The 15,279-nt window shown below is 45.3% G+C and overlaps 1 protein-coding gene across 3 annotated transcripts; it reads right to left on the bottom strand.

Annotated features, from left to right (window-relative positions):
* Positions 1-1,589: 1,589 nt before the first annotated feature.
* Zfp819 (zinc finger protein 819) lies at positions 1,590-12,734 on the bottom strand. Of its 3 annotated transcripts, none has more exons than NM_028913.3 (5): positions 12,595-12,700; positions 9,891-10,083; positions 7,760-7,886; positions 7,230-7,322; positions 1,590-3,482 (listed from the first exon to the last, which is right to left on the bottom strand). In NM_028913.3, exons 2-5 carry the CDS (start codon positions 9,960-9,962, stop codon positions 1,951-1,953), a joined length of 1,824 nt encoding a protein of 607 aa, NP_083189.2. In that variant the 5' UTR covers positions 9,963-10,083; positions 12,595-12,700; the 3' UTR covers positions 1,590-1,950. The 3 variants fall into 3 exon arrangements, with proteins under 3 accessions (NP_083189.2, NP_001342060.1, XP_017167842.1); XM_017312353.2 differs by having other exon boundaries at positions 1,591-3,482; positions 12,552-12,734; NM_001355131.1 differs by lacking the exon at positions 9,891-10,083.
* Positions 12,735-15,279: the final 2,545 nt, after the last annotated feature.

Below are 15,279 nucleotides of genomic sequence, written 5' to 3'. Positions count from 1 at the left end.
TATAACTATGCACATATATTTTCATTTGCAAGAAAATTCACATGTGACTAAGACCACATAATAATGGCCACTCTATGACTCCAGAATACTTTCATGGCCTAGAAACCCTGCACCCACAACCATGATGCTGTCCCTCCCGGTTCTCCTGTGGAGACCACAGAACCTGCTGTGTATTTGTGTATACACAGTAGTGTCTATCTGTGTACTTGCCTCCTTTGGACTTTGCACAGAAGTGAAGCTTTAAAAAAAAAAAGATGGTCTTTTGCTTGCTCTCACCTACTGTGACTTCCAGAGTTAGTCTTCACCTGAAAATGCACCACAGAGATCCTGACCAACAGGGTCTCTGTCATGTGGACTCCCCTATTTCAGACCCTTTCGGCCTCTCTTCTTTGCCCTTCCAGGTCAATGTAGACCTCATTCAGTGCCTGAGGCCTGTTGGGTCTCTGTAGTGAGTGCTGGGGCTAGGGTGAGGGTAATGAACAACACTGCCGCTACACCGGGGGACAAGTGGCGAGGGAGGGGTGTGGATTTGGGAGACAATATCTAAACATACATACATACTTAAATGCTGGCTAGACCTTACACTCATACAAATGAATGAGTAAACATCACTCACTTGCTTTCTGGCACTTAAAAAAAACTCGTATCCTGTAACACGGAAACAATTGCTGTAATTTCCCACAATCTCTGCAATAATTTGGTAAATGTATACCTCAAACAAGTAACTACAGAGAGACTTATCTCAAATCATTATTCAAGATATCTTTATGTGACAATAGTCCTTTAAAAGTGTAACACAAGGCCAGGGAGATGGCTCAGTCAGTAAAGCCTTTGTCTCACAGGCATGAGGACCCAGGCTTGGCCCCACAGAACTTAGGTGAAGGCCAGGAATGATGACGCATTTGTAGTATCAGTGATGTTGAGATGGGAAGGTGAAAACCAGTAGGTCCTCAGAGCTCATTGGACACCTAGGTTAGACTTGTGGAGGGTTCAGGCCAATAAGAAACTCTCTCAATCAAAAAAAGGAAGGTGTCTCCAAGTGCCTAAGAAATGACACTTGAGGTTGCTTTTGACATTTCTGCTTACAGACACATATCCTCTGAGCATAACCGTCATCATCAACAGAGCAGCTGTGATCCCATTTAAATGACACTTGAAGTTGGCTCTGTTGTCTCTCTTTATAATGTTCCCTCAAGGGAGGGGTGTAGAAGGCCATCAGTCCCTCAGCTTATATCTCAAGTACCTCTCCCTGCCAAATGAGTCTATAGCCTCACTGTCTTGGAAGATACTGAAGTAGACTATGGTAGATTAACTAAAAAAGAGATGTCATCTATGCAGTTATGGGCAAGTTGTCATCCAGACTTTTAAGTACTGTGGTGGCCTTGGGGTCACCCAAGCTCCTGGAAATATCCCTCCCTCATGTTCTGTAAGTATGCCCAATGAACTCACTAATTCCTAAGTTGGGCTTTGGTGGAATACTTGGGGGGCAGCGGGTAGATACTTGTTTTCTCAAGAAAGGTTCTCACAGTATACAACCCACAAACAGGGGCACTCAGACTAGCAGCAATGGATGAATGTGGGTATTTGTACTTCTTACAAATTCTTTATTCTTTTCCTCAGGTATAATAATTTGTGTATTTAAAATAAGCAATGCATATTAGGTCTCTTTATTTAAAAACATGGATGAGGAATTGACTTTGTGGTAAAGCCTTTCACAGGTCCAAGTATCTATAGTGTCAGGTCTGCTGGGTCTACTGAAATCTGACTTGTGTTTGGAGGACTTTCTGCATTCAAAACCCACCTCAGGTTTCTCTGCACAGAATGAAAGACGAGAGCCTTCAGCTGTTGAGAACTCTCTCAGTCAAGGTCATTTTCTTCTGCTTCAATCGGATGATGTCCCTTCAGCTGATACGTATGAGCAAACAACTGCACACAACACGCACAGCGCTCCTAAGGGTTCTCACCAGTGTGAGTTTGTTGGTGAGATGACAACTGTGACTTGTGCAGGAAGCCCTTCCCACATGTGTGACAGACAAACGGCTTTTCCCTACTGTGAGTTCTACGATGTGCTTGTAAGGAAGATCGGCAACTGAAAGCTTTCCCACACTCGCTGCACACATAGGGTTTCTCCCCCGTGTGGATCCTTCGGTGCTCATTCAGCTGGGCTTTAGAAGACATGGCCTTCCCACAGTCGCTGCATAGGTAAGGCCTCTCCCCAGTGTGAATTCTCTGATGTGTGCTGAGAACTGAACTGTGGCTGAAGGCCCTTCCGCAGTCAGGGCATTCATAAGGCTTCTCACCAGTGTGTGTTCGGCTATGCACTTTAAGGTGGGACTTTCTCCTGAACGACTTCCCACAGTCGCAGCATCTGTAAGGTTTCTCACCGGTGTGAATGCGATAGTGCACAGGCAGGTGAGATTTATTATTGAATAACTTCCCACAATCTCTGCACTCATAGGGCTTCTCCCCTGTGTGAAACCGACTGTGTTTCTTCAGATCTGATGCATAGACAAACAATTTCCCGCAGTGGTTACATGTGTAAGGCCTCTCCCCAGTGTGGATTCTCCGATGCGTGGTGAGGACTGACTTTTGGCTAAAGGCCTTCCCACAGTCAGAACACACATAAGGCCTCTCACCTGTGTGTATTCGAAGATGGATCTTTAGGTGGGATGCATAACTGAATGACTTCCCACAGTCAGGGCATCTGTAAGGTTTCTCCTTTGTGTGAGTTCCATGCCGTGCCTGCAGGCTGGATGTACTGGGAAGTGATTTCCGACAGCCAGGACATCCATGATGTGTCTCTCCTCTGTCTGTTCCTGGATGAAAACTCAACTCAGATTTCTGAAGGAAGGATTTCCCACATATGTGGCAAATAAAATGTGTCTCTAGAGGGTTAGTTGTTTGCTGCTGACACAAAGCTGACCCGGCAGTGAAGACCTTCTCGTATTTGGTATATTCAACTGGCTTGTCCTGAGAAAGAGTTCCATGCTGCATAAATGGTTGCTGAGGGCTGGGAACACTTGCACATTGGTCCCCTCTGCGTGCTTCCTCTCCTGTGCTGTGAATTGGACACACAGCAGTGGGAAGGCCTTGTGTGAAGGACTGACAAGAGTCAACAATGCCGTCAGGCTGCTCTGTGGCACTGCTTTGATGGTCTCTGTCTGCTTGAAGGTGAGGCTGCAACGTCTTTTCACACGGGCAACATCTCAGAGATCTCTTTTGTGTAGAAATGACGTGGGCGCCTAAAGGAATGGATCCCCCAGCTGCTTCACGTCCATCTGTGATTAGTGTTTTCTGGCTGAAGAAAGCACCAGAACTCGAGGGTGGGATGTGGTTTTGCGGATCTGAAGTTTTAGGGTCACCACCCTGCCACGGTTCCTCGATAATGGAACAATATGAGCCACCTGTAGTGATTACTCTTGATACATCATTTGGAAATGCAGCCTTCACACACATTTGGTGTGAGTCATGCTCTGCCTCCCCTGTTGAGAAAAAGAGATGAAGGAACAGACACTGTGAGCATGGCGGAGGAGGAATCAGCGTCTTGACACAGAGAAATCTGCATCAGGTAGAAATGACTCTGACGATGGTGATAATGGTGAGAGATGCTATCATGGTCCTTATAGTATGCCGCACACTTATGTAATACAGCGACTTTCTCTGCCGTGGATACATAAACTCACTGACTCCTCAGTCACCCCACAGTGCACCCACACCTATACACCTTGCTTTCTTCATGAGGACAGAAGCCTCAGTCAGGATGGCCAAGATATGTTGGGAAATTGGTTTTGGTGAAAGGCAAGCCATTTATGCAAGAGGTCAAGTGCTGTAAATACAGATGGACAAATAAGTAAGGGAGAAAACAGACATGGCCATCACTGAGCACAGCCAACCGGCAGCCAAAGTCAAAAGAAAGAGATACAAGCCATTTTCTCAGCCGTTTTGTTGCTGTTACATTTTTTAAAATTTCCCTCTGTTTGTAAGGATTAACTCCAGACTTCACCATGCTCTTGCAAGCCTTTGCTCCTAATCCTTACACTCCCAAGGTTTTTTTTTTTTTTGTGTGTGTGTGTGTGTCTTATTGTCTACTTACTGTGTTTGTGTATGTGTTCACATGTGTACATCTGTTTACTCGTGCATGTGTGAGATTTCCAGCACCCACATGACCACTCACAATCATCTGGAATGTCAATTCCAGGGGATTCAACACTCTCTTATGGCTCACCAGGCACACATGGAGTACACGGGCGTCCATGAAGCAAAACACTCATACATATAAGATAACTCCAGTTGAGCTCAAGGACGTCAACGCAACAGTGGTCAGTTACTCCTAACTCTAAGCATTTACTCAGATCCTCTAACTCAGTAGTTCTCAACCTGTGTGGGTCGCAACCCCTTGCGAGGTGTGGAGAGGGGTCAAATGACCCTTTCATAGGGGTTGCATATCAGATATTTATATTATAATTTCATATAAATTATAGTAGCAAAATTATAGTTATAAAGTAGCCAATGAAAATAATTTTGTGGTTGGGAGTCACCACAACAGAAGGAATTAAAAAGGGTCACACAGCGTCAGGGAGGTTGAGATCTACTGCTCTAACTCAACTAAGCTTGCCTGGCTTGGTCTTTTATACCAATTCAAAATTACTTTATGGAGTAAACCACTCCATGTGCGCTCAAAATCAACTCCCATGTCACCTCAGATGGCTGCATCTCAAACAGCCTTTCCTTAAACACTCGGCATACACAAAGCCCCCCCCTCCCCGCCCCCGCCCCACTATTCCACAATGTCCACTACAGCCTGTTTCCTTCCATTTACTTTAGCGGACACTGAAAAATCTTCTAAAACAGGAGAAAACAGTACCTCCTGCCTATCTGTAGGAATTGCATACACAGAACTCTTTATTTGCTGAAAGCGCTTTTCACAAGGCTTAAAACTCTACGAAACAACAACAGCAGCAGCAACAACAAGCACAGAGAAGACAATCGAACTGGCAGGCAGTATGCCATGGGGAAGATCAGCAGAGCAGACATCAGCAGAGACCTACAACCGTGGCTCCGAGCACAAGTGAGGGAAAATACCCAGGGACGTTTACTTACAAATTGGTAAGAGACGGCCACTGAAAGAACTGATCAATTCTACATCATGCAAAAAACTTGAATATTTGCATCAACTCATCAGGGAGAAGAGAAAGAAATGGACATGTTTGCTGTAAGAGAAACTGTCAATAGAATATTAACTAAGTTCCTAAGTGGGACCCACAAATATCATTATGAACAAAAAGTTTAAGTAAGGATATAGAGAATTGGTTTGTACTGGTTTCAGTGGAATTAAGAAACAGTCACATAAGCTGAATACTGGAAAATAAAAAAGAGAAGGAAATATGAAGCAATAAACTGAAGAATAGAGAAACCAAGAAACCAAAGTTGCTCATAGGAAATCACTTTCTAACTTGGATGAAGATGACCCCAGTTTCTCATGTCTCAAGACTAAGGAAGGGCCATCCACAGAACTAGTCCTCTAAATAGCTAGATCTGGTAGCAGGCTTACCACACACAGAGACTGCAGACGCTAACATACACATCGTCACGCTTTGAACGTAAGGCCTGTCGGGTTTCATTTCTGTTGCTGTGATAAAACACCCCAACAAAAGCCATTCAGGGGAAAAAGGACTTATTTTAGATCACCATTCTAGGTGAGAGGCCATCCGTTCTGGGAGTTCTAGGTGGTAGGAAACTGAAGCAAGTGGTCCCATCCCAGTGAAGAGAAGAGGGAGACTGAACACAAGCTTCGCTATTGCTCAGCTTGATCTCTGTACTCCCGCACCATCTGTGACCCGATTGCAGAACAGTGCTACCCACACAGCTGGGTCTTCCCAGGTCAATTAATGCAATCAGCACCGTTCCCCAGAGACACCTCCACAGACCAGCCTAATGAAGACAATCCCTCATTAAGACTCTTTCCAGGCTGGGCGTGGTGACACACGCCTTTAATCCCAGCACTTGGGAGGCAGAGGCAGGCGGATTTCTGAGTTCGAGGCCAGCCTGGTCTACAAAGTGAGTTCCAGGACAGCCAGGACTATACCGAGAAACCCTGTCTTGAAAAACCAAAAAAAAAAAAAAAAAAAAGACTCTTTCCAGATGGGTCGACATCGTTTCAAGTTGACAAAACCAGCCAAGAGATCCAAACAGAATGGCTCCAAAGGGCAGTTCCTATAAGAAAGTATGGCTGGGCCCACAGGATGGCTCGTTGGTACAGGTGCTTGCCATCAAGCCCGATGACCTGAGTTTGACCTCTCGGAGAGAACTGACTCTTTAAGTTGTTCTCAGACATCCACAGTGTGAGTGTCCTGTGCTTACAGAGAGAAATAAACAGAGACATAAAGGTGCTAAGAGATAACGATACGGGAACCTATTAAAAAGGAATATAGTGGTGCCACAATTAGGAGGGCACAAAGAAGATCCAGGATGAAAAAAAAAAAAAACACTCACGAAGGAAGAGATAAATAAATGGAGTGAAAGAATTAGAAGACCACAAAATGATAAACCATACAAAAATAACATACACATAGAAAAATCTAGTTATATAATGGATATAATGAGATGCTCTAAATAATTAGGAAAAGATATCACAGAAGGGCCTAGAGAGAGAGCTCAGTGGTTAAGAGTGTCAGCTGTTCCTCCAGAGGACCCACGTTCCGTTTCCTTCACCCACATCGGTGCTCATCACCACCTCTAACTCTAGTACTCTTTGGGCCTCTTCCAACACACACACACACACCACACACACACACACACACACGCACACCACACACACACACACACACACACACACACAATCTCAAAAACAAGAATATACTAAAGGGAAACATTTTTTTACTCATTACAAAAGCAATATATTGATAAGTTGATAATGTCAACTGTTAACAACTAAGATGTACAAGCAGAAATCTGCGTGTGATTTCTGTTTCATGATTTCCAAGCATAGCCTGTGAATTTGTGCAGACCATCAGAAGTAAACTTAAGCAGGCTTATCTGCATGGATATTCCCCATGGAGATTTCTGTCCCTATTGTTTACTCATGACAAAATGGAGTACAGTGTCTACTGTAAAACCTGGGGGTAGGATGGGGTGGGGGGCAATGTAGGCACCCACTGCTGAGGGATGAGTAAGTCAGTAGCTGATTACACCTCTCTGCTATCTACCTCCACCCGCCAATAGCCGCTCACCTTGACCACACCTCTGATGTGGGAAATCAACCTTCCCCATCGGCGAGTCCTTAACTTTCTTCATCTTGAGGATGACCTCTGGCCTGGAATACCCTGTGGATTAGAAGGATACTGGATTGGTGTGCTTTAGAGGGCTTTAGAGGGTATCCAATGAACTCTGCATGGGCTAAGCAATAATTCAACATCAAATGCTGTACAAAAAGTGACATTTAGGGCTGGAGAAATGGCTCAGCAGTTAAGAGCACTGACTGCTCTTCCGCAGGTCATGAGTTCAAATCCCAGCAACCACATGGTGGCTCACAACCATCCATAATGAGATCTGATGCCCTCTTCTGGGGTGTCTGAAGACAGCTACAGTGTACTTACATATAATAAATAAATAAATCTTTTTTTTTAAAGTGACATTTAAAAGGTGCCCAACAGGAGTGAATAAGAACAAGTAAGAAATCGTGACAGACTTCCGACAGTCTGTCACATTCTGCAAAAAGAATAGGAGGCCCATCCTGGATCCCCAGGCCAGCCAGGCTCACCCACTACCAAGAGGTGGCTGTAGATCTCCAGCAACACGTCCTGGTACAGGCGTCTCTGGGCGGAGTCCAGGTGCTGCCACTCCTCCTGGCTGAAGTTCACAGTTACATCCTCAAAGGACACCAATCTCTGAAACAACATACTCACTGTGAACTATTCCTTGAAAGATACACTAAGTAGACATGTGTTTTTAGTGATCCCCACTCCCTACCCCACCCCTCACCCTCACCCCCAGTCATACCACTAAACTTATCACAAAAATACTGATTTCACATTTTATGTTCAGGCATAAAGAAGTATAGAAACAAGTGTCCTGCCATGTATTGTATACTTTGTCTCACCCACTCCCACCCCAAGGAGGACAGAATTTCTCCACTAGAATTATGCAGGGTGACAGCTATTAAGTTATGATATGCTTGTCTAGAATGGTGTGGGGTTCCTAGGGTTCAGTGTTCTAGTATGAGCTTCAATGCTATGAGAAACTCAGACTGGTGGAACAGCAAATAAAGACTCAGCGTGGGCTACAGAGGAACATTTTACAAATATACACAGAGAAAATGTTGGGAGGGACAAGTTGAGGAGCAGTTGTCACACAGCACAGCAGCTTCAACTGTAACTGAGATACTCAAACTATGCTAGAACACTGCTCTTCCGGGAAGGTGGGGGGGGGGGGGAGAAGGAGTGTGAAGGCAGAGAAGTAGGGAAATCCACAGTGAATTTAGAGAGCAACAGAGGGCTCTCTTGGAAGGTCCAAAGACCCATTCCCGAAGTAATAAAAACCTATCAGCTGGACACAACTGGGTGTGGGGCAATTCTAGGGTTATAGCTTTCACAAATCACCAACTATGGTGGGGATGTCAGTGACACAGCTGCCCAAATTTTTCATGCCTATGGAGGCCACCCCTCATCTGTGTTCCAAATAGTAAGAACCCAGACGCCCCTCAAGAGGAATGGATACGGAAAATGTGGTGCATCTACACAATGGAGTACTACTCAGCTATTAAAAAGAATGAATTTATGAAATTCCTAGGCAAATGGATGGACCTGGAGGGCATCATCCTGAGTGAGGTAACCCAATCACAAAAGAACTCACATGATATGTACTCACTGATAAGTGGATATTAGCCCAGAAACTTAGAATACCCAAGATACAAGATACAATCTGCAAAACACATGAAACTCTAGAAGAACGAAGACCAAAGTGTGGACACTGTGCCCCTTCTTAGAATTGGGAACAAAACACCCATGGAAGGAGTTACAGAGACAAAGTTTGGAGCTGTGACGAAAGGATGGACCATCTAGAGACTGCCGTATCCAGGGATCCATCCCATAATCAGCTTCCAAACGCTGACACCATTGCATACACTAGCAAGATTTTGCTGAAAGTACCCTGATATAGCTGTCTCTTGTGAGGCTATGCTGGGGCCTGGCAAACACAGAAGTGGATGCTCACAGTCAGCTATTGGATGGATCACAGGGCCCCCAATGGAGGAGCTAGAGGAAGTACCCAAGGAGCTAAAGGGAACTGCAACCCTATAGGTGGAACAACATTATGAACTAACCAGTACCCCGGAGCTTTTGACTCTAGCTGCATATGTATAAAAAGATGGCCTAGTCAGCCATCACTGGAAAGAGAGGCCCATTGGACTTGCAAATTTCATATGCCCCAGTACAAGGGAACGCCAGGGCCAAAAAGTGGGGGTGGGTGGGTGGGAGGGTATGGGGGACTTTGGGGATAGCATTGGAAATATAAATGAGGAAAATACCTAATTAAAAAAAAAAATTGTACCACAAAAAAAAAAAAAAAAAAAGTAAGTCAAAATACTGTCTGGTTCCGCAAGCTAAACTTGGACGCATCTACTTCTTTAACTGGCTAGTCCTCTCTGCCTGGGTTGAACAGAAGCAGGACTCCCCAGGGAGTCAGAGATGGGCAGAGAGATAAACCCAAAGCCAAGAAGCAGCACAATGAACAACATGTCATGAAAAGATAAAGAAAGGCTGGGATTTCCGCTGTCCAAGTTCCGCCCTTAGCTGGAGGATCAAGGCTATCCCAGGAAGGGAACTCACAATCTGATACTTCCAATGTCTCCACTCTAGTTCTGGAAAAATGGAACCAAAGTCGCCTCTCCTCACCTCACACGGCCCGTCCTGCTCCTCTGTTCCCAGTCTCTGGAGCTTCTGACAGAAATTCATGTCAGCAGCCATGTCTGGATTCCCTCAGGATTCAGGTGAGCATGTGGAGCCTTTGGGTAGAGCTGACAGGCAGAACTCAGCTTGGTTGTGCTAGAAAGTCAGCAGCATGAATGTCTTGGCCTGACTCAGGAATCTACGAAGACACCAGAAAGTCCTGGAAAGTCAATGACTGTGGGACACTCAGCGGACATTTGTACATGAAGTTTTGAGGGCCCCTACCTGACAGGTATTATAGACATACTGATAAGTAGTAGACATGGTTAAGAAAAAGCCCAACTCTTTCTTTTTTGTTTGTTTGTTTGCTTGTTTTCTGTGTAGCCCTGGCTGTCCTGGAACTCACTCTGTAGACCAGGCTGGCCTTGAACTCAAAGATCCGCCTGCCTCTGCCTCCCAAGTGCTGGGACTAAAGGCGTGCGCCACCACTGCCCGGCTCAATTCTTACTTTTACAAAGATCCAGGAAACAAACAAAAGACCATGATTTTGAACTAATGGTTAGGAAGAATTCAGAGGAGATTCCCTCACCTTTTAACTGTAAGAAGAGAAGATAGTAAGCAACAAAGGAAGATACATGTTGCTTAGCATTTGCCTGGCAGTAAAGAAAATATACATAAAAGAATACTCTTTCTGAGCTGGGCCTTTAGTCCCAGCACTTGGTAGACAGAGGCACGCCTGGTCTACAGAGTGAGTTCCAGGACAGCCAGGGCTACACGGAGAAACCCTGCCTCGAAAAACCAAAAAAAACCTCTTTCTGTTTAATGATGTTCTAATCTACTACGAGCATCTCATTTATAGTTTAAGCTGCTGTTTTCTATGGAGAGTTAACAACAGCTGCTCCTTCCTTTGTCCTGTCCAACGTGTGTGTGTGTGTGTGTGTGTGTGTGTGTGTGTGTGTGTGTGTGTGTGTGTTTGTAAAAATGTCCCATTTTAGCAGATGCTGAGTCTATGTTTGCTATTTTACAAGTCTGAATAAAGGTGATTCCAGCACTCACACCAGTGGCTCACAACCACCTGCAATTAAGCTCCAGGAAGACCTGAAGCGTTGAGCCACAACATGCACCCACATTCGCCAAACAGGCACATACATCACATGAGGAAGAGTTGAAAACAAAAACTAACAGCATGTGTTCTCGAAAGGCACCCAGGGAAAGCCAGTACATTAAGGTTCGGTTACTTAGAGCCACACTATACATCCCTAAAGACGACTTGAATCAGCTTAGCACCAGCTACAGACAGATAAAATAGACCACTGCTAGTGTCTGCTGCCCATCTCCCATTCCACCGCACACACCCAAAAACAACCCCTTAAATATTCAGAGTAGAAGATGACTAACAGCCAAGTTCGCCCAACAGCAATCTGCATACTTGACAAAGGTCATACATCTACCAGCTTTAAAATAAACAGGGAAATAAAATGTAGAGGTGAAACCACAGGGGGTTTTGCTGAGAAAACAGAAGAAGGAACTCGGAAGGATAGGATCCCATATAACTGTGTCCCCTGACTACTCGGCCAATTAAGCAAAAGACAAAAAACAAACAAACAAACAAACAAAAACAAACACAACAACAACAAAAACCTTTAAATTTCTGGGAACTCCCAAGCTACACCACACATTCAGGAAGCAGAAGCAGGAGGATGGCTGCCAAGTTTGAGACCAGCTTGGGCTACTTAAGTAAACCTCTTTAGTCTAGACTTCTGCTTGAGAAAGTTCAAACTAGCCACAGAAGAAGAAGTAACCCCAGTCAGTCATGGAGATTCAAGAGATCAAGAATTGCCTGTCAAGAAGTTTACATAACAAAGCTGTCTGGCAGGGTGTGGCGTCTCCTCCCGATTACCATAGGAGGTAGTACGGGCTGGATCCTAGAAAGAGGAGGCTAGGGTGCTAGGTACTGCCCAAGGAGGCTAATTTGAACTGCCCCCTCCTCTCTGCTTTTCACCATGACTAGCTTAGTCTTTTCAATAGGAGTACTAGACCATGGCCAACCTGTCGGGGCTGCAGAAGACCAATCACTTTCCCTAAAACTTATTTACAGCACCACCCTGCTCAACTGCCCATCACACATCCTTGCCATGTTCATAGGGGTCCCATGGCCATCACGGACTCACCCACATACCTTCAAGGACTCCAATATTCATTCTGGTAATTAGAAAGCTCCAAATGTTTTTTCTTTCTCAGCACCAGCTCCCCTTTGGGAAATATTAGGGAAATGGCCCAAAGATCGGGTCCCCAGCACCTGAACAAAGGCTCCTCTCCCAGTTCTGCGGGCTCGAGCCCACAGCTACGAGCTGTGAAGATCGTTCCATCCCTTCTATCAATTCTGACACTGCTTAGGCTTGGACAGACCAAGGATGCTGAAGCCCCAGTGTAAGTCAAAACCACGAATACACTCATTTTCCATCTTTACTCACTTTTTCGCCTCTCACATGCCAGTGTCTGATCCGGACTCCAGCCAGTCATGGTCTAAAGCAAACACTCCCAGTTATGCAAGCAGCACGGTCGCCCTCACAGACTCACCAGTCCCAGGTTCACAGTAGCCGGCTCCAACGCCACCCTCGACCCTGCTCTCCCGACCCCCACAGGACGCCCACCCCAGCTACGCACCGGCACCCCCCTACAGCTGCCTCAGTCATCACTCAACACAAACCAGCGCTCAGCAGCCAGCATCCTTCCTGCGCAGCCACTTCAGAGAGCTCTGCACGCGGCACGCCGGGTGGACGCTGAGGATTCCCCAGTGTTCAGAATCCAAACTCCCGCGGCGTCCTGGTAACGATAACAACTAACCACGTGACGATCTAAGCGGAAATGGACGCTCTAGGACACACCTACTTAAAATGAACTTCACCTCAGCCACTTTTCTGGCGGAAATCGGTATTGCCCATATACCCTATCGCTTGCAAGCACTAAAGTTGTGTTGCGCATGCCTACCATCACGTGCGAAGATACTCTTTGCCAATAATTATAACGGTGTACACTCTGCCACTACCACCACCCACGCGCCACTCCCATATTGTTATGGCTATGTCCATATTTCAATTATGCGAAAGTCATCATCAGAGTACTTCATTTCCGTACATCCATGGATCATGTGGAATGTCACAGACTAAAAGTCTGAGGCTCCTTAGTCACGAATTTAAGAGACATTTATATTGCATATTCCTAAAAAAATTTCTCCATGTTTTCACACGGACTTAAGACTTTTCTTCTAGTTTTCTAAAACTTGAAAACTAGGAAGAGTTATTGGGAAATGGGAAGTGAAGCCATATGGAACATTAAAGATCTGAAATGAGCCTTCTTGCGAACCAAAAATGAATGTTAGCCCCACCTACCCAGGGACCGGTAACTTCTTGGAATATTGGGAATTGTAGTTCTTTTTGTTGTTGTTTTGGTTTTTTTTTTTTTTTTTTCCCAAGACAGGGTTTCTCTGTGTATCCCTGGCTGTCCTGAAACTCTCTCTGTAGACTAGGCTGGCCTCGAACTCAGAAATCCGCCTGTTCTGGGATTAAAGACCTGCGCCATCACACTGGACTTGGGAATTGTAGTTCTTGGAAAATATCAACCTTCTCATGGCAAAGTACATGGCCTATAGGTTTGTTCTTATAAACGCCTGCAACACGTGGCTGGAGACTGGGAAATTTCAGGGAATGTTTCTGACCTAAGTCCATTTTTGTGTCAGTATTTAATATTTAATGAAGCTTGCTTTAAATTTGGCCCAAAAGCTGGAATTGGTTTTTCTCTGACGAATCTCAGGATTAACACATCCTTGGAACATGTCATGCTTCCCTGAGGAAAAGTATCTATTCTCACTTACAGGTAGAATTTAAAAACGAAATAAAACAGAAATAAACAAACAACAATAACAGCAGCTACAACGGCCAGTGCATAATAGAAACAGTGTTGAACTGGCTGGCGAGGAGGAAAACAAGGATAGGGAGAGGCCAAGCAGCAGCATGTGGGGACGACATGCAGGGACAATTTACAGAGTGAATGACTTGGCCTGATTCAAGGGTCTGAAAGAGATCAGAAAGCCCTGCAAAGTCAAGGATCATATTACCACTCACCCAACATTTGCCCACTATGAGCTGAAAGCCCTATGTGAAGGTCACCATATAGACACTGCCAAACAGACAAAGCCCAGGAACGTCCAACTCTTCCTCCCACTTGTAAACTCTGGCAACAGAAAAGTATTAAGTAAGGTCCCGTTAGTAAAATGAGGATGCAGGTGTGGGTCACTGGCATTGGGAACTGATGGAGAATGGGGCTCATCAAGTCCTCAGCCCCTACCTGGCAGGTCATAAGTATGACTAAGAATCAGCTAGCTATCGCCCGATTTTCCAAACACTCTTTTCAGCTGTATGCCAGAGGCATTACTATATCTGCTGTTTTATGAGTTGTGGCAAATGAGGCTTTGTTCCCATAGTTTGGCTCAGGGCTACCAAGTGGAAAAGCAGGGAGGGGGTAAGGTCAATCTACTGCTGCCTAATGAAAAACGACAACCACCCCTTCTGTTTAATGTGCCTTCCATCTCGTGAGCCTCCAGAAATATTTTCATTTCCTAGTGTCTTCTGTAGAGTGAGGGGGCTATGGCTAGTTCAGGCTGCTTACACTTTTAGACCCAGTGCACCTTACCTCTTCTGACGCATCACTTCCTTTTCCTCCTGGATTAGAAGAGCTACAGACAAGCACGGGCACCAGGACCTTTATTCTGTGAGCCTACCCTTCCTTCTGTTGTTGTTTTGTCATAGTGACGTTCGTTCTACATCACAAACTGACCAAAACTCACTGTGTACCTCATCAAGGCCTTGAAGTCAGCTACTCTCCTGCAGAGGCATACCAAGTATGGGGATTAAGGAAATGTGTGACCCTAACTGGCTTTTTAATTCAAGAGTCCTTGTTTTGTCCTCCCTGAGTCCTGAGCACACCTTTGACTACAGGCTGCTGCAACCCACCTCCAGGCCCCTTCTCATCCATGGGAACAGTGTCAGCCATACCCTCTCATTCCCTCTTGGGATGACTCTTAGAAAACCTCCAGCCACTCAACCTGGCTGGCACTGGACCCGAAGGGCCCCAAACTTAATTGCTTTTGCAATCATATTTGCACTTAATATCCCTTAGATAGGCAACCCAAATGGCCACCTAACATCCTAGAAACCAATGTTATTTGGGACTTATAGAATTACTGTGAGTGATCAAGGAAATGGAAAGCGATTCCCACCCCCTACATTCCAGCTTCCTCTTATCTCTTCTCCAAGCCCTTTTTCTGTTCTTCCTGTTTCCCCACCTAGTTCCTCTAACTATGAAGTCAAAATCCCATCAGATTCAGCAAAGGAGC

Source organism: Mus musculus, chromosome 7 (assembly GCF_000001635.26).
Source record: "Mus musculus strain C57BL/6J chromosome 7, GRCm38.p6 C57BL/6J".
In the NCBI taxonomy this organism is placed as follows: Eukaryota; Metazoa; Chordata; class Mammalia; order Rodentia; family Muridae; genus Mus; species Mus musculus.
The sequence above is the reverse complement of the archived record's forward strand: the minus strand, read 5'-3'. Positions and strand labels throughout refer to the sequence as shown.

Coding starts and splice junctions, on each gene's coding strand:
- Zfp819 (XM_017312353.2), bottom strand. CDS start 9,962: ATGGCTGCTGACATGAATTTCTGTCAGAAGCTCCAGAGACTGGGAACA. Junction 7,323..7,759: donor CAGCCACCTCTTGGTAGTGG/GTGAGCCTGGCT, acceptor TCTAATCCACAG/GGTATTCCAGGCCAGAGGTC. Junction 3,483..7,229: donor ACATCAGAGGTGTGGTCAAG/GTGAGCGGCTAT, acceptor TTTTCTCAACAG/GGGAGGCAGAGCATGACTCA.